Consider the following 23185-nt stretch of genomic DNA (forward strand, 5'->3'; position numbering starts at 1 on the left):
AGTTACCTTGTGAATGTAATCTGACGCTGTACTTTTTACTGTAGTAGTAGATTGAATATGTTTGCATGTGGAACACCTGGAGCGGCCACAGAGACCGGATGTTGGCTTCGTCTTTGTCCTTAGTTTGGCGTGTACAAGAATGTCCTTGAAATTACTGTTCCGTCTGTAGGCTACTCTGGGCGGGTCGGGAAAGATCTTATTAAGTTTCTGGTTGCTGGTGAGAATTGGGTGGTATTTCCTGAGGATATTGTTCACGTTGGGGAGTGCTTTTGAGAATTTAGTAGTAAGAAGAGGCGTTGTTGTCCTTGTGATCTTAGGGCGGGGTTTGAGGACCTTGGCTCGATCAAGCTTGGTTGCAGCGGTGTAGGCTTTCTGAAGGGCAGTGTTCGGGTAGTTCCTGCTTGATAGGGTTTCCTTAAGGTGATCGAGTCTGTCTATGTAGTCATGGTTTTCAACGCAAATGCGACGAAGTCGTGTGGCTTGGCCTTTAAAGATACCTTGTTTGCAATGTCTGGGATGGTGGCTTGTATAGTCTAGGTACTGTTGTTTATCAAAAGGTTTTCTATACAGCGTTGTCTTTAGTGTCCTTAAACTACACGTTTAAGTACTATAACGAATATGAACTTCTGAATATGAATCAAATAAAACTTGTATTCTTACCTAAAAGCTCAAATATTTGTTCACACCTTTCATGAATGTTAGCACTACTGTCACTAGGATGACTCCCTACCCCAGCAAATGGTAGGCCACCGGTCTACTTGCTGGCAAAGCTCCCTGTCTTTTCCTCTCCTCGTGTGTGTACACTCGTTTGGATCATCTACCTTGTACCCATGGATGTTTCTTGAGTTGCTGAATGAAAATGCTGATAAATTTTTTGCTGTCTCTTCTAGCTTTCCAGAGCACAGTGATTCAAGCGTTCATTCGGACACGAGGTCAATAAGTGCCCAGTCTCGGTCGTCAGGACAGCCTTCGAGTGCTGGATCAGCCAGAGTCCTCATCAACACAGTCAGTTGCTTGTCATGCTTCTTCTTGCGATGCCTTTTCACGAAGTGTTAAACAGGTTGCAAAGAGAGATAAATTTGAAGAAATGAAGGAAAATGCCAGAAGTTGGGCTGTTGGTAAAAACAAGATTATGCTATTTCATTAATTGTAAAACATTATCTGTCACAAACACATACACACGGAAAGAAAAGAACTTGACCTTATGCTGCAAGCTCGGCACTTTCGCCGAGTCACGCTTGTTCTAAAAATGTCGAGCTTATCTTGAAATGTTCACAGAGGCATGCATCCGAACATGGCGGCTGCAAAGGCAGCTTTCTTCTGCCCTTCGACTGAAATCCAACAGGTTCCATCTGACATGGGGATTGCCTTTGTCCGCAGATTATTTTGTAGTTTCAACATAATATGGGGGGGAAAAAAAACTAATTAAGGGCTCTCCCTTAAAACTGCAACTAAAAGGAGATGCGATCGCAAGTTCAGGTCTCTCTCACTCGGCGCACCTGTCGCATGTGCTTTTGCTCATCAATCGCCACTTTAAGTGCATGTTGATAAACGTACGCTAGCAGGCACTGATACTGCGTGAAGCCTCCAAGTTTGTGGTGCCATGTAGCATGCACTTGGTGAACAATGTATGTTTCCTCCGAAATTTCAGTGCACAACTTTGCGTATTTTCCTGCTTTTTGTTCACACACACACACACAGACACACACACAGACACACACACACGCACGCACGCACGCGCGCACACACACACACACACAGACCGACAGACAGACAGACAGAGGGTTGTTCGTTTTGAGGTGAAACCTGATTTTACTCAATTTTTACACCCCGAACATGTTTCAGGAGTATTGGGTCAAACCCAATTTCTCCCTGAATATTTCTCCCCGAATGCAAAAACCACATACCAACCTTTTTTTTTACGCTGCACGGAGTTTTCAGTGCACACGCACTAGCTACCCTGCCTCGGGACAACGGAAGTTAGATCCTGTTGACCTCCAGTGACCTATAGACTTCATTTCACAAGCTGCGTGCAGCACTGTGGATGCTACACGGCTCTCAACCAACCGCCCAACGAGCGTGCCTAACTCTGTTAGTAACCCACCGTGACATTCTACGGAGGCTGGCTGATGAAAAGCAACAATAGGCTCTTCTTCAATAGCATTGACATTGTTGTGCTTAACTAATGGAAGCTCTGATGTCGACAGAACTGTCTCTCAGCTGAGATACGTTCAAAGATCGGACAGGTCTCAGATGGAGACTGACACGTTGCGCAGGCAGATAATGTATGTTAACAAGGGTGTGTAAAAAGTCGATGGCCAGCTTTTCGTGAATAAAATGTTTAATTTCCTAGAAGTTATCACTGCTGTTTATTGTCATTATCACTTATTAATTTCCAAACAAATGCCGAACTTCAGAGTATTTGCTAGAAAACACTGCCCTGATGTTCCCCCGATTACCAGCTTGAAACAGATCCCGGGTTTTAATGCGTTAGCGTTAAGGAGCTCATGATACCCTTCATAAATAAAAAAAAACAAAAACAATTGCAATATATTTCTTCGTACATTTGTAAATTTCACCCGAAAAAACGCCAATTTCAGAATGGTTCCAGAAAAACCCGATTTCTCCCCATTTATCAGCTTGCAAAATAGCACCCGATTTTCGCCCCCCGAATTAAAAAAAATATCATACACGAAAATGAACAACCCTACATATATATATATATATAATTTATTTTTTATTTTATTTTTTGTGATTGGCCATATTACACACAAACGGCATCAGGCAAACTTTCATGAACCAGATCAAACATTAGGGATAATATGCTGTCGCAAGTTCGAAAACTCTGCATACAACCCACCCTGCGGAAACCATGGCTGCGGTCGTTTGGTGCACATATGGATTGCTTCTGCTGGTACTACAGAACTGTAGGCCAGTGAGTGCAAAGTACGAAATGTGTGCTCAGTCGCAGTGTTCTGCGTACTTTTGACGAAGATTGCCAACAAGTATCGATTCGTGCACGCTGGTATGTAGGCTATGTGGCGCTAGCGTCGGTGCAAAAATAATTTAAATTTGTTTTATTGTTGCCGATCCAGGGTTGAAATAAACTATAATGAAGCTGTACTACCATGGCTTTCCAATCTGACGAGCTGCGCAAGCCTCTACTTCACCCGATTATCTATAAAAATGCGTGCACTACACTGCCCGCAGCGTGGTCTTCGAGTCGTTCACGTATTGCTTAGTTGTCTTATGCCAGCGCTGCATGCTGTTGCGGGAAGCTTGCTGCTAGTATTTTTGTACAGTTGGACTGCCTTGGTACCACATCTATCACTGCCCCTTAGTAGGTGGGCATTTTGCACGCTTCTGGCTCTCCTGGTGCTGCGAAGTACACCCATGTGTTGCACTTCAACCGAACACTCCTAATGGCCGTTTTGTTTCTCTTGCTTATGGGGGCAGAGTTTTGTGATACATGCCAATTATTGTCTTCTCTAAAAATTGGTCTGATTTTATATGTAAAACTGCTCAAATACCGAGTGTCATGCGTGTTCTTGTTAAGCTTGGCGGCGACTGTATAACATGTTTTCTCTTTCCGTGGTAAAAAAAAAAATGTATATATACATATGTGTGAAATATGCGGATCCCACACACAGTGGGAATTGGTTAAAGTGTATCTTTAACTCTGTTCTTGTTTAGCAACAATTTGCTGAGACTGTCCAGGTATTGTGTCGTATGAATGGATGCTATGAGCGTCCTCTTTGAAACGGGGCAGTGGGTTGCACCACCAAGACCAAGTACTTGTTCTTATTTTGCCTAATGTCTTACCTATCTTCTTTTTTTATACAGACAAAAAATTTCCAGCATCAAACTTTCTGAACCAATATTGAGAACTTTGTTTTTGTGCGCCTCCATTGTTTGTGGTTTCCCTACTTTTCTGCCACCAAACCTCCCAACCGTACCCGCCGTGGTTGCTCAGTGGCTATGGTGTTGGGCTACTGAGCACAAGGTTGCGGGATCGAATCCCAGCCACGGCGGCCACATTTCGAAGGGGGCGAAATGCGAAAACACCCGTGTACTTAGATTTAGGTGAACGTTAAAGAACCCCAGGTGGTCCAAATTTCCGGAGTCCCCCACTGCGGCGTGCCTTATAATCAGATTGTGGTTTTGGCTCGTAAAACCACATAATTTAATCTCTACTGCGGACATGTTTACTTTCCCGCTGCTATTCCTGAACCCAAGGGCTTCGCAGGAACCTCAGCCGATAGCTGGGTATCTGTGAAGCCCTAGATATCTCCACATTCTAATAAAACATGTTCCATCGTTTCCTAAGCTCTACTGCAGCAAGCATATGCTTCTTCTTCCTTGGTGTACTTCGCTTTATAACTTTGCGTTGTAAGGCATCCTGATCTCGCTTTGAAAAGTAAAGAGGTTTCCTTTGAGCTATCATAAATTGTATCTTTTTCGATTTCATTTTCACCTCTTAGGTAGTTACTCATAGCAGTTTTTTTTTTTTTTTCCATTGCCACCACCCAGAAGATTGTCTCAGCCTCTCTGACTTTGCATTTGAGATTCTTTGTTGCCATGTCGCTTACTATACCTGTCGCATACTTGCTGGTAAGCATCTTAGTTCTTTTCCTCCAATGGGAGCCAATATTTGTCCTATACAAATACTTGAACACTCTCGCAACCCATTTACGAGGGCCATCCAGAAAATAAAGACCGTTTAGTTACACAAAATGAAAAACACAAAATTTATTCGAAAACATATTTATTGGGAAAATGTCTGGACCTTGTTCCTAGCGATTTCCACCTTTCCCCTAAGCTGAAAGAGTGTCTGGGTGGTAAACATTTTTGAAGCGATGAAGAGTTGGAGAATGCAGTGACCACCTGGCTTAATGAACTGGCGGCAGAGAATTCTGGAACCTGGGAATTCTGAAGCTCGTGACCAGGTACGATAAATGTTTAAATGTAGGAGGTGATTATGTAGAGAAGTGAAGGAAGCTTCATGTATGTAACATAATTGTTTTTTCCGATAAATATTGTGTTTTTCATTTTGTATAACTATACGGTCTTTATTTTCTGGATCACCCTCGTACTTTCTTTCACATTCCTCGGTCCTTCTTCAATATCAATTTTACTCTTAGCTTCCCCCACTGCAAAGCTTGTCCAGCCCATATCACTCTATTGTATTATCTTCATTTGTAGTCTTCCCATGAGAGCTCAATGCGAGGTGTCCCACTGACCTTTGGTTGCCATCGAATCCTGATTGTACCCTTGACTTCAAGCAAACAACCACATTTCTAAATGTATAAGTCCTGGAACTGTTGCACCTTTCCACATGCTCTGGAGCACCTCATACCTATTGTATCACCATAGTGCTCTGTCTTTCTTTATTGCCACATTTATGTTTCTTTTTGGTGTTGTTTTTTCCTGTGTTTCCACATATCTATTGCCTTCGTTTGTCCATGCCCCAAGGTATTTGTATTGGTATGTGCTTATGCTAATTACGCACGTAAGTGTATCTAGAGGCCGCCAATCCGTACACTCGAATGGTAAACATAACGTTACCAAAATTTATATTTTTCTAATTTTATAAATTTAGTGCAGCTAAAAAAAAAAAAAAAAAAAAAAACAAACCCTGTATAGGCCTAGCTCGCTGGCCGTCATATCGGGGGTCGACAGCCCTTGCGATCCGTCCGCAGCTCGTAATAAAGCGTCCATATTCGTCAGCATAATCAACGTCTGAACATTTATGTCGCTCATAAGTGATAATACAATTAGTTTCCCCGACGCCGTTGGTAGCGAAGAGAAAACACGCCAGTGAGCCGCTTCGCATAGACGACGGCTGCGGCGTCTGCGCTGCCCGCTTCCGAATGGATATCACGCCAACGATTTGATACTGATCGCGCAACGTTTTATAACATGCACACTTTCGAGTTCACTTCATTCTATAAGTTATTTCGTGTCGGAAACAAATTGTATCCGATTTTTGTGTCGCCGTCAGCGGCGAAGAGGCCAGCGTCTCGACCAGGAAAAAAAAAAAAAAAAAAAACACCGGGACGATCGGAGCTCTTGCTCGCCGGCCCCGCCCCGCCGGGTCTGCCATGTGATCATGACGTACACGCTGGCGGCGCTTTCATTGGCTGCGGCTAATGACAGCGCCGGATATCTTCGGGGTTGGAAGTTAACCAAAGATCAGTAGGCCGGTTGGCTTTGGGAGCCCACGGTATAAAGCCCGTTTCACATGGTGCGATTTTGCAGTGCGTTTTTCGCAGCTACGATTTCCGCAGATGCGAAATTCGCAATCCCGTTTCACATGGATCTACGGCAGCTGCGTTTTTCGCATACTCGTTAAGCATTCTGACTGGCGAAGACGTGTGAGCGAGCCTCCTCCTATTGGTCGTCTGTTTCCATCGCTACAGTGGCTACCACCGCATCTGCGTTTTTCGCAGAGAAGTTCAGCACGCCGAACATCGAAAAAACGCACGCACGAAGGGTCCGGCGGCCTATTTTACGCAGCTGCGAATTCGCACGTGCGAATTCGCAGACAAAATCGCACCATGTGAAACGGGCTTAATACCACAAATGAGGCAGTGCAGGGTGACATGGGTTGGGCCTCTTTTGAAGTCAGAGAAGCACAGAACAAAATTAGTTTTGAAAAAAGGCTCAGGAACATGGATGAAAATAAATGGGCGGCTAAAGTGCACAAGTATGTGTACATGAAAAGCGTGGACAGAGAATGGAGGAAGATGCCTAGGAAGTTGGCAACCAAGTACAGGCCTGATAATCGAAACTGTAAATAGACAACCAGGAGTCATCAGAAAGAAAGTGAGAGAAATATAGACCGTGAATTGGATGCAAAAAATGGAAACAAAAAAGGACCATGGAGATTTAGAAGAATGAGAAGAAATTAGAAGGGCAAATCTGTACGATAACACAAAGGGCGGTGCCTTGCTATTTAAGACTCGAGCCGGTTGCCTAAGGACCAAAGCATACTGGAGCAAATATTCGGAACTAGATGAGGCTTGTGTATGCTGCAGTAAAGATCCAGAGACCACTCAGCACATCCTAATGGAATACGACGGGATCCACCCAGCGAGAACCGTAGGTAACGTGCAATTCCCAGTGGCGCGTGGGTTTAAAGTGGAAGGAAACATCAACAGATCAGCCGTAGAGATAAGCAAGAGACGATTAGAGTACTGATGGAAAAAAAGCAGGGAAAAGATGGATACGACCTGATCTCTTAAAATCATAGGTAGCCGTACAAGGTAAATTTTTGAGAAAAGAAAAGATTAATGAGATGTATACAAAAAATGCTAGATAAAGAACATGTACAGTATACCCGATTAAATCAAGCAGGCTAGGTGACTATTTGTCGCCGCCCCGTTTTATAGGGGATGCCAATAAATCATCATCATCATCATCCGTCCGACCTATGCGGCGGATGCGGCAGTCGTGCGACCATATCCATCAAGTTGGTAGCAGGCGGCGCGTGCGATCCGACGCCGCATGCGGCGGAATTTTGACTAACGTCAAGGTCACCGGGGCCAAAACACAAACTACGCTTGGCTGCCGCCATTGCCGCCGGGCTCACCGGCTGAAGCAAAATAAAAACAAATGAGGATATGATGGTTTAAGTCACGTGACTTTCTTCGTACTCCGCTTTTCAGGCGCAAGCAGCTCGGACTGCTCCCGGCTGCTCTCGGCGCTGGGAAATTAACTGCTCTTGTTCTACCACTGGATGACGGCGCTCCCACTCCTGTTCGATCACTGAAACACGCCGCGTTTGGAAAGAGCACTTTCAGCGTGCTTTTGAGTACTCCTGTTTTCTCAATGGAATTCGCCATTAGTTCAGTGAGTGACCGCGATGCGACGCTACGCAGAGGGTACGACTAGAGTTACTGTATATGCTACTACCTTTGGTAGCATATACAGTAACTCTAGGTACGACCATAATCCCTTAGACTATGGTACGAATAAATCCTCTCTACCTTTAGGCACGACTGCTTGCGTCACGCATGCGTCTGAGCGCGCGCCGCTGCCGTTCCGGAGGAGATGCGGTAGACGCTTCACGCGTCTGTCAGGATTATTTCCTCCGACTTCCGTCGTGAAGCGCCTCCCAGGGTGTACCTTCATACTTTTCTGTAAAGGGCTTAACCCTACAGTGCAAAGCAATGGGGCTGATTTTTTCAAAGCATTGGGGTTTAGGGACAGTGGAGGCAAAATAGACATTAAGCGGGTAGAAATAACCAAACGGAGGTTATCTGAATGGTGGCTAAAATCAAGGCAGGTGTGAAATTTCACCCTCCATAAAGTACAATATATGTTAATAGTCACGGCTAGGTGGCGTGTGCCACCGCCTGATTTAAAGGGTTCAGCCCCATCCATCCATCCATCCATCCATCCATCCATCTTCCCCACGACCGTAAAGCAGGCACGAACGTTAGCCGACGGGGCAGAGTAGGAAAGGGCAATCTGAGAGGGTGGTGAACAGTTGGATCGGCCGCATCTGGCTGGCATTGAAAAAGAGGAGGCGCTAGGGTACCTCACTTTATAACTACGGGTTCTAAGGCATCCTGATCTCGCTTCGAAAAGTGAAGAGCTTCCCTCTGAGTTATAATAAGATGTTTCTTACTCATAGCATTTTTTTTACATTGCCGCCACCCATGAGATTATTAGAGAGGTTTAGCTTGTCCGGTAATCGGGTAAACGCTGGCGGACCGGGCGTTGGGGCGTGTTGGCGGAACCGTAAATGTGAGCGGCCTGTATGGTGCTGCCACCTGGTGGCGCAGAGCGCAAACAGACAAAAACAGCTAATATTGCCTGTGTATTCTGCTTCGCTGCTGGCGTAAAGTTTTGGCAGTGGCGTAATCGGGATGCTGCCGAAAATTTACACAAGCAGCGAAGTAAAATACACTTGGTTACTGCAATATTAGCTGTTTTGTCTGTTTGAGCTCTGCGATTCCGGGGCTCTATGTAACTCGACTCTCCGGAGCCAGCCAGCGATGTCTAACGGTAGTTGTTGGACCCAAACGTGCCCAGTGCCTACCGTTAGACGTCGAACGCAGCAGCTAGCGTTAGACGTTGCTGGCTGACAAGGGTGACGCCGACTGTACAGCATACCTCATTAGATCAAGCAGGCTAGGTGACCTTTTGTCACCGCCCCGTTTCAAAGGGGAGGCCAATAAATCATCATCATCACATAAGTGAGATATCCTTAGAGGATTGGTGGAAAAAGACCACCAAATGCATTGATAGAACGGGAGTCCTTGCATCTTCTTTCTGGGGTTTTACGTGCCAAAACCAGTTCTGATTATGAGGCACGCCGTAGTGGAGGGCTCCGGATTAATTTTGACCACCTGGGGTTCTTTAACGTGCACTAAAACGCAAGCACACGGGCGTTTTTGCATTTCGCCTCCATCGAAATGCGGCCGCCGGGGCCGGGATTCGATCCCGCGACCTCGTGCTCAGCAGCGCAACGCCTTAGCTGACTGAGCCACCCCGGCGGGTCACGGGAGTCATTGCAAGCGTAGGTAAAGGTACAATATAGTGATAGAGGCGTTAAAGGGGCCCTAAATCACTTTTTATCGAAGTCGAGAAATGCATTTGAAGTTAAAATAGACTATTTCAGAAATGTTTTGCCGCAAAACTTGGAGGACGCTTGCGCTTCGCCTTTAGGGCCCCTCACCAGGCCACATAGAAAATTTTAGTTATTGACTCTTTTCGCGGCGATCCCGTGGGCGCTGCCATGTTTGATCACGTGGTGACGCGTCCATTGCTTGCCTCAACTGCCTCCGCTGCCTCCTTGTTTACAGTGGAAGTGTATGACGCCGGCGCGGCTTAGAAAACCTCTCTTTTCGAAGATATCGTAGACGGTGACTAGGTGGATGACGCGAAGCTTTGATCACAGCTTCAGAGAACATGCAAAAGCGCTTTCGGAGCTGATTAAGCTATGTCCAAACGGCGCGAGCAGCGTATATGGTGCTTGTTCTAAAAGCGGGGCTAAATATGTATTCCAAGCTATCCAAGCTTTCCGATTATGAATTCAGTCAGGATTAGTGTGTTTTGCTCTTTGTTGTTTATTCAGCAAATATGTTGAAGCAGTGGCTTGTCAGTTTCTGACTCAGTGAAGTTCCTCGGTGCGGCCACTATCTGATTATTTTCTGCCTAATCGCTCGCGGGTGTGCTCAGTTCCGATAGATTTGTTCTTGCTGCGCATGCACAAGGCTTGAAACGTAGCTGTTTTCTACATTGGGTACCTTGTAGCAAATATATATTACAGCTAGTTACTCGCTTACTCTTGTGGATCGATCGTCACGGAAAAGTCAGCTTCGAAATGACGGCTACGGTGTAGTCCGTCATTTATTATGCGTATACAGTGCGCATATATTCAAGTGTGCGCCCATTCACTTATTCTTGATACGTCGGCGATAGAGTGGGCGTAAGTTTTCCTGCCATTTGGGAAAGATGTGTATAGATAACGTGCGCGAAACTTACTATGACAGGAAGCGGCGCTACTCCCTTTGTCATTGTTTAACGAGAGGTACTCACTCTTGCCGACGTTCCGGGGATGAAGCCGTTTCGTTGAAGGTTAGCGATACAAGGCTGGCGGATGATTAAATGTCTGTATCCTCGAGGAAAGCCGTACATCACGAAGGTGCCGGTAACACGTTCGGACAGTTGCAGCAGCGGTCCGCGAACTTGGCCACACAGAGTCATTCTGTTCCTTAACACGCCAGTCACTATTTTTGCAGTCAACTACTGCACACGTCTTCAATCCACATGATTCAATCTAGCATAATTGGAGCGCAGTGTGTTAGCGAAAACTCATTTGCATTTCAGACAGCTGATCGCACAGAAGCAAGGCTGAAGCGGTAATGGTTTCGTATTCGTGCGCGGTCGCTGAGGAGAGGTATGGCGCGCCGCCGTGAGCGCCATCTCGTTTCTCTAAAGCAAACTGCTCCGCGAAAAGGGTCAATACGCTGGAAGTTGTTACGTGCCCTCTAGGGAGCGTTCTACCGCAAGAATTTTTCAAATTGGTTCATTAATAGCCGAGATAAATGTTTCAGTGCCGCGAACCCACGATTTCGGGAGGCGAGCGTCACCGCCAACATAACCATCTCTCCACTTGCCCCCGTCTATCCTCCGTAAACGAAATTCCTTCCCTGCGTTCTCCCATACCGGAGCTCGAGGATCGCATGACGCATGCGTCACGGGCCCCGTCTTCTTTTTTTTCCCTTGCTTTTTTGCTGCGCGGCGCACTTCCACTAAAGGTGGTCGCGCGGCAGCTTTTGCGTTTGTCTCGTTTCGCGCAGCGCACGATTTTGCGCGCTGTGCACGAGAACACCTGACTAGCGGTATAAATCAGTGCTACACGTACGAACACTGAGGCAGACACAAGCAGATCACAGAACATGATCGCGCGCTGGAACACGGTAGAAAATGACACAGTTTCGATGTCCGCGCGCGCGACTGCACGACGTGCAGAACAAGCAGACGAAATGGAAGTACATCTCTTGCTGCGGTGCGAAATAAAACAAAAACACGCAGACATTCGGTTTGTGTGTTTTATTCTTTCTTTAAACTTCAATTCGTAACAGATTACACAAAGGACTGATGTCGCCTTGAATAATTCTCGAAGTGTCCCTCACTATGAGCGACGTCACAGCATAGACATGTATACGTAGGCGCACTTGCTGATTTACTCCCCCCACCCCACATCTTGGAGCGCGGCGCCCGTGAGAAGGCAAAACGGCGTTTAGTTTGAAATTTCAGCTCTTTCCGCGGCGCGTAGCGATGTACCTTTTAGCAGACACGACCGTAAGCACGCATTGTACGCACTGTGCTTGTCAGCTCAAAATGGCCAAACCTGGTGAGGGACCCTTTAAGAGTGGAACGCGATAGCATGCAATATCCCTGACTGCTTCTCACGCTTCCCAGCAAGTGCAGCTGATGTAACGTTTATCTGCAAACGCTGGCGGCGAACGCTGTGCACGAAGGCGAGCTTTCTGGTTCTTTTTTTTTCCCTTCACGGCGGGATCCGTCGCTGCCGCGGAGGCAAGCGCCATCTATAGATGGTGTTGCAAGGAACCGAGGGGGGCGCGCCGCTCCCACTAAGACAAACCTCAAACGGCAACTGAAAAAGGGGTTTGTGTTTGAGTTTACGCGTAACAGAATTATGTTTCTCGTATATTGAAATTACAATTCGACGCTATCATGTCTGTAGGTTGTGTGTAAGTCGTACTTTACGAATTTTCTGACCCATTTTACTTTGAGAAATTCAATTAATTCAGTAATTCCTATGCGCCACGAGGGCCTGCCTGCTTCGGGATGATTTTCTCCCCAACGGTCAATGCCACCGACACCGACGCCAGATTTTATGCGACAGGGGGCCCTTAACGCTTTCGCGTTAAAGAGTTCTTCAATTCGTTCAACAGAAGCGGAGTTATTGGCAATCAACTCCCTTCGCGGACCTGAACTTCACGCGCGCCCTGCTCTCTATACTGCGCATGCGCGAGAAATAAAAAAAAAATGCACATAGGGACTTTTGTTCTTGAATATTCGCCTGTGTCTATAGGTACTAGCGAGGAGTTGCCGGCTTTGCTCTGTTCGTCTGTTTAGCTTTACCGTACACCATAGGGTGTACGGCAAAGGTTGACACGTTCTTCATAAACACGTCACCAACGCCGCGCGCGTTCGGTGCGAACGCGGGCGAAACGCCGCCGCCGTCGACAACAGTTGTGCGCGTTGTTTGTGTGACCGCGCACAACCGCTTTCAAATCGCTGGCTGCGTGACGGAACGGCTAAACACCGTTGTAAAGGAGAGGCGGACGAGAGCCCAGAGAGTCGGCGGAACAGGCGACAGAGGCCAGCAGGGCTGCGCGCATGCGCCGCAGTGGGAGAGCGAGCACGCACACGAACAGTCTAGGGTGCCTCGATGCCCTCCTCGTCCACCGCTCCCCTTCCACTGGGAATTCGCGTTTGCTCTCCGCCGTGCGTTCGCTTCCCGTGAAAGCGCGCGTCCCTCGCCCTCGCGCGCTTTCACTCGCACATACAGCATACGGCCAATGAGAGTTTTGCAGAAGATAGCGCCAACCTTTCCCTTTCCCTCAAGAACCACTTATCATCATCATGAGAGTTTCTTTTTTTTCTATTGCCGGACGCGACCAGAGAAGAGTGAGTCCTTAACAGCTTCGCTGTAAAAAATCAGTTTCGCCCTGAAAGCGAAGCATTGTTGCTACAACGCAGAGAAGAATACTTCGCCTGGAGAGCGCGATCACGCCCCCAGCTGCTGTGGTTGGCTGACGCCACGCTCTGCAAATTATCCGTAAATATGGTGGTTTGACTCGGACACAGGGGAGAAAACACAGGACACGCGACGAAAAGCATCCTTATGACTCCATGGCTTGGACATAAACTGATTGACGAAAGGACAACATAACACGATAAAAGAAAAGAAAAACCTTCGTATGTATGGCTCTATATAGCAATAACTGTTCAATGCCACGTTCGCTTGCAAGGCACGCTTGGCGCGTGCAATACATGCCTTAGTCCTAGTCGGCACAGATGGGCCACTAACGGACTTTATTCAAGTCGCTGGACTAAACGACGGCGGCATTCTACGCTGTCTCCCGTTATCTCGTCGATAGTCGTTGGGCTTCAGTAAACGGCCCGTAGCCCTTCCCGTGCGCAGTCAGAAACGCAGCCTCCGCAGCACTATATGTTTTCACCATTCTGACTGCTTCGGGCAGCAGGATAGCCGGTCGTGAACACTTCGGCAAAGGGACTCCGACACGGCCGAGGGACAGTATAGCCCGTGGACACGATCCTGGCTTCGACTGCCTAGGAGCGTCAAGTGTCAATGACCTCTGGGGCCAGGAGCACAGCGGCCATTGCATTCACCTCTTGACGACCCACCATCCGTCGTCATTACCCTTACCACCAGCAGTTCGGCAGCAACTTCGTGCGCCCGGTCCTTACACCACGATACGCTTGGTACGTGTTTTATAGTCTTCATTCTTTCGTCCCGGAAAATTAAAGGCCTCGTTGTGCTGTGAAGTCCACCAATCACAGTAAACCATCACTGAGGTGAAATAATTTAAACGAAGCCAGCGATAAGAAGCGAAAGGCAGTATAGGTAAGGGGAGGATAAAAAAAAAAGTGTATTTCTCAACTGTTCCACCACCGCGGAGCACCACTTCCACAAACGAAGAACACTCGTACTTGTCGAAAGTAGGCTGCTCTTGCACGCCTGCGAATGTTTACTACAACTGATACAGGTAATTTCTGTCTGGTTTTCTCGAATACAGCTATAGTGTCGTAGTTTACAGTACCGACTAAGCTGCTGCTGCTGCGGCGGTCGTCGTCATCATAATTCGAACGGCGTGTATCATTTCCCTACCTCTCATTCCTCTAGAAACAATGCAAATAGAATTTTAAAGAGAACCCCCACCCACGCAACACGACACAGACGCTCTCATTCTCATAACGAGGATGAGCCACCAGCTGTGTCGCTTTACAATTCTAACGTCGAACCCTCTCCAGAAACTCTAGCCTCTAGGTCCGTATTACAGTATGATTGAACCGACTAGCCCAGCAACAAGTATTACCGACTCTATCCAGCCGGCATCCATTGAGATACGCGAAACGTGGTGACGCGGCGACGCAGGGAGCCCTTTGTTTACAACACGGTGGCAATGTGTGGAAAGCGATCCTCTGGCGGATAAAATGTATATCGCTGTCAGGGAGGTTGCGTAATAGCTCTTGGCGCGTTGAAAGAGCTCTGCATCAGCCTTTCGGAATGCCGCCACCCCCCGGCCTCTTTTTCTTCACAATCTCATCTCCGCACAGATTGCATTCTACCCCCGTGGGCGGTTCTCTCGCAACACGAGCGGCGGGCTGGTTGTGCCGCAAGGCTTTGACGCGTCCGCTAGCTTCTTTAGCGCGCCGTGTCTGATTGCCGCCGTCTTTATATATAGCCGTGCGATTTCACTTTTGTTGTACGCCGAATATCCTCGTTCCTTCGTTTCTTCATCTCACTGTGAGCGACCAACACCAAAGACCACCATTGCAGGCAAGAAGTTCAGCGCGGTCGTCATATGTGAGAAGTAGGCAGACCAGTGGCATACCGGCGGAGCTGAATATTGCGGGTGTTCCGACGTTCTTGCCTTCGTCTTCTCCTTTCCTTTCCTTTTTTTTTTTTTTTTTTTTCGTTACCCTCGTTGCTCGTGTTGTTAATATCGACTCGCTGTGCGTGAGTAGCGCTCTTGACTTTTGCAGTGACTTGACCGATAAGCCGGGCTGCTATTTTTATTCGTCTTCCTCTTGTTGCTTTGGCGCTGCATGCATGTTGAACTCGTACTTCGCGGCCTGTACCTTCGACCGCAAGTTATTGTGCGCTCTCAAGTTGCAACCTCGCTCGTGAATCGCCCGGCCGTAGCTCGGCAAGTAACATTCGCCGTGATTCGAGCGTCGAAGCCGTCTGCAACGGTGACGGACCTGTACGTTAGAACCGGTCGACGACGTACAACGTCAGCGGCGTTTTTCCGCCGATGTAGGTAAAGGTCGCAAACACGCCGCGGCACGCGCCCGGTCATTTGCTGGCATATAGCGAGCGCTGTTTTGTGCGTGTCTCCGCGTGTTTGTGTGGACCGTTCGGTCTCGAGGAAGGGTGAGAGAGGGTCCGCGAAAAAAAGACGGTCGAGACACATTATAGAAGAGCGGCGGCGTCGCACCAGCTGTGCGGGACCCGCAGCCGTTCGCCGAGAGCGACGATGAAGAAGGCACCGTCGCGCTGCAGCCTCCACGACAAGGCCCCTTTCTTCTCGCTGCTGTCGCCGGGTGCCCGGGCAGCGGAAGGCGGCGACGACGGCGCGCATTCCTCGGCGCGACTGCTGGTGAGGAAAATGCCGCGCTTTGATTTCGTGCTCCGTTCCACTGCTGCTGCTCTAGATAAGAGGAACGGCGTTAACTCGCGGAGCCCTGCTGGCAGCGCATATACGCTTGTGGCATATACGCCTACAGTTAAACTATACAATAGAGTGTGTATATACGTATATATACGCTGCCCCGACGTTTCATCGCACCTTCCCGCTTTTGCGCGGCTCCAAGCTCGCGCTTGCGCGGTCTTCCGTGATTGTCCTGGAAATGAAAGCAGGACGCCGGTCGGACCTGAGCAGTAGATTTCCTGCGTGTAAATGACTATTTTTTTGCTCGTTATGATAATAGGCTTTTGTTTTCTGGAATTGCACTTGTCTGTTAGCCGTAGCTGGCGTAATTTAAGTCTTTCCACTTACGAGTTGTGACAGGCTGAAATACGGCTGTGGATCTGTGTTTTCGGCCGTTCCAAGCTGCAGGGCGAGCTCCTGCGAGTTGCGCTGCGTCCTCTACGTCACTCCCTTTCTCTTTCTTTTGTGCGCGCGCATGCGTTGCTCAGTTTCCGCTAGCGCGAGACGCAATTTTCATGTAACCTGTCACCCGCCGCGGCATAGTCCAGCGGATATATGGCGTTGCGCTGCTGAGCTCGAGGTCGCTGGTTCGATCCCGGTCGCGTCGGACGCATTTCGATCGCGGTGAAAAAAAAAAAAAAAATGCTGTTAGAAATTTGTGTGTCTTCCTGTCGCAGTGTCTCGCTCTGCTCTTATCACCCTATAGCTATGCGCAATTCCATTGCATGCGTGAACCGTTAATCGAGCCATTTAGATCTGGACAAAGCCGACGGAGGTTAAACGTACAACCAAGGGGCATTTTTCTGCGCAGGGCTCTTTTCTGATACATTGAATGCTTCGTGCTTAGCCTTTGGTCTCATTGCATAAGATACGTGGTGAAAGGTGAGGGGGGGGGGGGGGGGGGTCGTGCGAATTTCTTTATCTGTGGTCGAGTCCGCGTTAACGTACTCCTTATGCTACATAGGAATAGGCATATAGGTGAGCGTGACAGCGATTGTACGTACGCCGGCATGAGAATAAAGCCGAGAACAATTGCTGCGCCAGTCGCAACAAGAGTTGATATGATGTTTATCTGGCCCAGGGCCAGATAAACAAGTTGTTGCACTGTTTATACGACAATATGTGCATTATGTTACATTTGTGCGCTCTGGTCATTTTATACTATACACATCAAATGTTTGGAAACGAAGCGTCGCGTTTGCATGTATAAACTGCACAGTTCCTTCTCGCAATGCCGTCGAGACTCCTCATTTACATTTGACGGTGTTTTGTAGCTCACTGAGCACCGGGAGAATCGCAAACTCGCAGGCGTAAAAGTGCACTTATGCACGCCGCGGAACATTCGTCTGCCGAGCATTGGGTGCGCGTTAAGGAATCCCTGGCGGTCGAAATCAATCGGTGACATTCGCTATGGCGGCTCCCTCAGCCCCTGTGTTGCTTTAGGACACCCAAACGCTCTCATTCAATCAGTATTTAATTAGCGGCACAGATAAAGTGAAGGCAGCGCAGCAGGTCGTGACATTGCACGGTGCATCGATATAAAGAAAATGCATGAAAGCAAAATGTGCACGTAATAGTTATATGAAACATTATAAGAACGCAACTTGTGAGCAGGAACTGTGCTTATTGCTTATACCGAAAGAACGGTGCGAGTGAGATAAAGGGATATTTCATGAGCTATTGTTATTGTATGTCGTAATGGTACAACTGATAAAAAATAAAACGGCCGTCATTTTTTTCCCGTAATTACGTGAGCTAAACTTTCGGCTTTAACTGTAATTGTCCAAAATCATAAAGAAACGGGAACTGCAAGGTGGAATAAGTTGTTGTGCATGCATCAGCTGACGTAAAGTAAATTGGCGACCGGTAACCAAAACACAGCATTGCGTCGACCTTGACGAGGTAGGGTGCGTCTTCGGCTATATTCGTACAAACGGTTAACGGGGTACAACTGAGGCGTAAGAGTTGAAAGTCTGTTTATTGAGCTGTATACAGGAAGTCCCAGCTATCACGCAGCACGATTAAAAAAAAAAGAGGAACGGCGTTACGCGAAGCCAACCTAGTGCGTATTGTTTCCAGTACAGTAGAGTAGCCGCCAGTAATTTTTTCGGTACTGAGATTTAATTAATTAATTAATTGGAATTAATTATCTAACTCGAGAAGTACTGTCCTATAATTATCAAAGTATCAATGAGAAAGTTGTAGAGCAACAGGAAAAACTCCCGATACAGCTTTCTGTTGCTCAATACGTTCTACATGAATGTGTTTTTCCGAGTGTGAAAGAAGCCCGCGAATACACGCAGAACTGCCGCACGACTGGCCGCTCGAGGCACTTTGCGTGTATTCGTGGGCTTCGTTCATGCTCGGAAAAACACTTTTATGTAGCACGTATTGAGCAGTGGAAAGCTGTATCGGGAGTTTTTCATGTTGCTCTACAACTTTCTCATTGACACTTTGATAATTAGGACAGTACTTCTCCAGTTGGATAATTAATTACAAATAATTAATTAAATATCAGCAAATAAAAAATACTGGCGGGCTACTCCACTGTACTGGAAACAATACGCACTAGGTTTGCTTCCCGTAACGCCTTTCCTCTTTTTTAAAATCGTGCTGCGTGATAGCTGGGACACCCTGTATAATGCGTGCGCACTGCATCTTTAGCGCCTTTACGTTAGAGAAAACGTGGCTGCGCGCGTTTTTTATACGGGGGATAATACGTTCGCTGAGGCGAAATTTCAGATCACTTTGCTTCAGTCGTCAATATAGCTCGGGTTCCTGAACCCGCTGACTTGCACTATGCAAGGAACCTGGAGTTCACGCGCCTGTAGTGTTGGCGATGCCTAAGATATCGCTATTTGCTTGGACTCGGTCAGCTGTTTACCTGCGAGTTTTTTTTTCTTTCCTTTTTTTGTGAGCGACATTGCCCTAAGGCAGCTAACTTGCACGGAGTCGTAAGCGTGCGCGGTCATCTGATAGTGATTTTCGCTTTCGCAGTGGCTGCGTCTTCATTTCAGTAACTCGACCGACGCGACACGGCGTGAAGCTCGTGCATGTGCGCAGTTTAACACGATATTCAGGAGGATGAGGTGGCATAATTTTGTCGAAGCGCTGATGACGGAATCCACTCACCTTGTGTTTTTTCAAGCACCTTTTGACAATTCCGTGGAGTTTTCTTCGAGCATATATTCAAGGAGAGCTGTCAAATCAGGAAACATTTCTTGCAGTTAATTCGACTCCCGACGGCTGAGTATATGCATGAACTTGGCGACTAGCTGCGAGAAGTGCCGCAGTGGCGTAGTCGCTTGATGAGGGCGAGAGCAGGTTGTTCAGGGCTCGCAGCCGTATAGCGTGAGGTTCGAAACGTAGGTTTTGCTGGAGCGTATATATAGGATGACATTTAGCGTTTGTGCGAGAAAACGATTCATCAGAGAAGACCCCGTGGCTACACATATTTCACTGTAGGCATTTTGATGGCTAAACTATATATTGTAAAACTTCACAGCTCAAAATATCCAAAGCACCACTCGAGCAAAAAGTAAATAGGCGTGATTTCCCGTTCTTGGAGAAATGGAGTGAAAAAGCGGAACGGCTTGATATCCCTCCATTTACAGAATCTAGTTTATTGGTGCCATGAAAACTGTGCTATGCATGTAATGGAATTATATATATATATATTATGTAAAAAGCTCCGGCGGTGGTTCGGCCATAATACAAGGCTATAGATGTGACATGTTTTCATGTTTGTTTCGTGTGCGAAGTTTAATGAGAACAAGCAAATATAGTCGGGCCGCGTCCCCTTACGTGCTCGATCTTTGTGCCTATGCCCGGATTATCGAATCAGTGCTGATAGAAAATCTGGTCGCATTGACATGAGAGAGAGAGAGGAAACAAGAACTTCGGTCACTGCTTACTGTCCAGCTACAGTCCAGAACCACCTCGTTCCATCTAGGTGTATTTGTCTAAGTAATGAAGCACCGATACGTTCAACCACTGCAGGGTCGAGGTCTCACTCGGCTCTTTCTGCTTGCATGGCTATATGCCAAAGTTAGGTTTATAATTCGAAACAAATTCCTCAACTCCACAATTCTATTCTAATGAGCACGTCTGTGTTTGCATACAACGTAGCAATAAAACAGGCATAAATGTTTCGATAGGTTCATGCATGGTATACAGCAGAGCGTTCGCGTATATAGGCTGGCGATCTTTCCTGTGTGCTTTCCGCCCCAGAATTCCTGGCGTCGTCCCGTGTTACTCATGCAAATATATCTATTGCGGTTGTAAGGAAAATCATTGTTTTGCTGCCGGCATATCGTTTCCGCAAGCTTGGGACGGCTAGATAACCGCCTGTTAAATTTATTACCGCGTCTTCCGGCGCAGAACTTAACATTGTCCCTATGTCCTCAGAGTTACCGATGTATTGTTATTTCTTGTCCTTTTAATCTTTCTTTCTTTCTTTCTTTCTTTCTTTCTTTCTTTCTTTCTTTCTTTCTTTCTTCTTTCTTTCTTTCTTTCTTTCTTTCTTTCTTTCTTTCTTTCTTTCTTTCTTTCTTTCTTTCTTTCTTTCGTGTGTGTGCTGTGCGTGTGCGTACCTGACGTACGTGTGCGTACCTTTTCCAACATCTCATTTCCCTCCGCACACACACACGCGCATTATATACGCAGGCACGCACATGGACACCTGTAGGAAACGCTGGATACCGGCAGCGCTGGGTCCTGACAGTTTCCTTCCTGTGTCGCATCTTTCTAATTGTTTCCAACCCTTAGCGGCTCGCTCGGCTCTGTTGTCGCATCTATAGACGCAATTACTGTCGCCACAGCACACGCGCTGTTCGCGTTGAACACTCGCTCGCGATAGTATCGCCGCGCATGCTGGAGCGAAACGGACCTCGCCTTGGACAAGAGCACGTCGCCTATAGGATGTCTCCCACCGCCGAGAAACTGTACAGCGTGCTGTATACGTAGATAACTGCCGGTGTCCGCGGCCTGCGCGATGGCTTCCCGCATGCGTCTGCTGTGGCGGAGAAAGCGCGGCATTCGCTCCGAGCGCAAGAGCATGATGCCGTATATATATATACGTCGTCTTCCTGCTTTTGGAAGCTCGAGGCGCGTTCCTGCGCGCAGTGCTTCTCCTATATGGCGTTTCCAGGCCTGCGAGGCGCCCAAACTGCTCTGGCTGTGCGCGGGGCAGCGAGCGTGGCGTGAGTGGCATTTTATGCACGCTCGTGGAATTTCGTGGTCTCCGGAGACCGCAGGTATACTTGCGCGGTTTTACGACGCCCTCTTTCCCCTCTACCCCCTCCACTCACTTCTGTGTTCTCTCTCCCTCTTGTCCTGTGTGAGTTACTTTATTGTTTTTGCGTCATTCCTTTGCTGGCGCAAACTAAAAGAAGAAGCGTTCGTCTGCAGGGCTCTCACATGCGCTGCAACTTTGCAAGAAGCGCGCGGAGGTTAATGTATAGTTCACTTGCGGTCACCGTTTCACCCCGCGTTTTTTTGGTTCGCGCCGGACCTCGTTCGTCAGCCAGAAGACGACCCCCCATCCACTGCCGATCTCGTTCTTTCGCCATCGTCACGAATCGAGGTGTATATGCCACTTCCAAAAGCTTGAATGAAACGAAACATAACGGTGCCTGCCTTAACCTTGTTGCGCGGCGTTGCTTTTCTCCGGTATACGTATACTTTGCCGCCTAGGAGCAAGGTCATGTTTTCTGATGCAGCGTATATACAGCGTCTTCGGAGAGGCGAGCGCTCTCGTAGGCTTTTGAAAAGCGGGGGCTTAAATGATGCCCGGGAGAGAATTGCTGTGCAAAGGAGCTTCGTTTTTGTACTCGTGCCGCATCGTGCGCGCTAAATAGTCCATTCCCCCCCCTTTTTTTGAGCGCATGATTCATTTGCGCGTCGTAAATGGTTATGCCCCAGATCTGATGATTCGTAGAAACTGGCACGACTGCGTCTCCCTCACCTTGCTAAAATTATGTTCTGTAAGGAGTGACACGTTTATAGGAAAAATGCTGCATGGTGTTGTTCTTGATTCTGCATTACTAAACTGCTACACGCAATGCTCGCGTACTTGCGCGCGCGCGCGCGCGTGTGTGTGTGTGTACGTGTGTGTGTGTCGTTTAAGGAAAGCGCTTCCTTATCTTGATTCAGTCAAAGTGATCCTGAAAATTTCGTTGTCACAAAATCGACGCTACTGCTAAATGGTATCGCGTGGTTAGAGTATTTTATCTAAACCCTACGTTCGATTTTTCGGTCGATCATCTTCGGGTATACCATTTTTTAATTATTATTATTTATTTATTTTTTGGCTTGACGTCAAGCTCGACTTCTCACCGGAGCGACGTCGGGCACCAACGCGCTCGAGTACTGTGCCGCGCGTGAAAATAACGATGGTGGGAGCTAGAAGGTGCCTTTCCATACGTCACGCTCATTTCCGCCGGATTATCCGTTGCAACGCGCACAAAAGTGATGAGGCGAGAATGCCGACCCTGGCTCTCGTGTACAACTCTTGTTAACCACTGCTCAGCAGACACGATCGGAGCGCGCGCCAGCTTATGGCTTGCCTTGGGATCTAAAGGCATGCAAATTGCCACTAGAGGGAGTGCGAAATGAGGCGAAAGTGGCGAGACTTTCGCATTTGACCCCGTGCATAACGAAGGTGACTTTCTGTCGCGCGTGTGTCTCGCCGACCAGTGGACCATCTTTTGTTCTGCACACGCTAAACGCACACGCACAGACGTAAGTTGGTCCGACCAACCTGAAACAGTGAAAGGGCCGCAAACGGGGTCGAGGGCGTTGCGGGAAATAACAATAATAAAAAAAGGAAATCCAAGAAAGAAAGACCTCCTCCCGGCTCTACCGCGTTGCTGTAGCGTTGCCCTCGTCCGCTGCCGGTTCGTCGATCTTGTTCAGGAGCCGCTGTCTCTGCTGGCCCGAGCGAATCCGCAATTTCACTTGTTCGCACTCTCATCCTCTCACTCGCCGGTGCCGTGCGCTCTTGCACCGCTCGCAGGCTCGCACTCATTTTCTCCGCTCGCCATTTACGGTTTCCTATTTCGTACGTTTTTTTTTTTTTTTTTTTTTTTTTTTTTTTCGCCCTCTCTGTTCCTCCCTGTTCTTCTCTCCGCGGCCGCTTCTGGGGCCCCTCGTGTCTTCGTTGTTCCCCTCTCGCAACAACTCCGAGGTGTTGTCCTTTTCAGCAGCCCCTTGCTTTCTTTTGGCCGAGACTCGTGTGTTTT

The 23185-nt window shown here is 47.8% G+C and overlaps 1 protein-coding gene across 1 annotated transcript in view; it reads left to right on the forward strand.

Annotated features, from left to right (window-relative positions):
* The window catches only part of LOC119436761 (WD repeat-containing protein 47), a 148838-nt gene that overhangs the window by 34932 nt on the left and 90721 nt on the right, over positions 1-23185 (forward strand). Inside the window, exon 5 of the mRNA XM_049659974.1 lies at positions 891-1005. Within this exon, the coding sequence (XP_049515931.1) occupies positions 891-1005 (115 nt within the window). The remainder of the gene's footprint in view (positions 1-890; positions 1006-23185) is intronic.

Source organism: Dermacentor silvarum, chromosome 1 (assembly GCF_013339745.2).
Source record: "Dermacentor silvarum isolate Dsil-2018 chromosome 1, BIME_Dsil_1.4, whole genome shotgun sequence".
Classification (NCBI taxonomy): Eukaryota; Metazoa; Arthropoda; class Arachnida; order Ixodida; family Ixodidae; genus Dermacentor; species Dermacentor silvarum.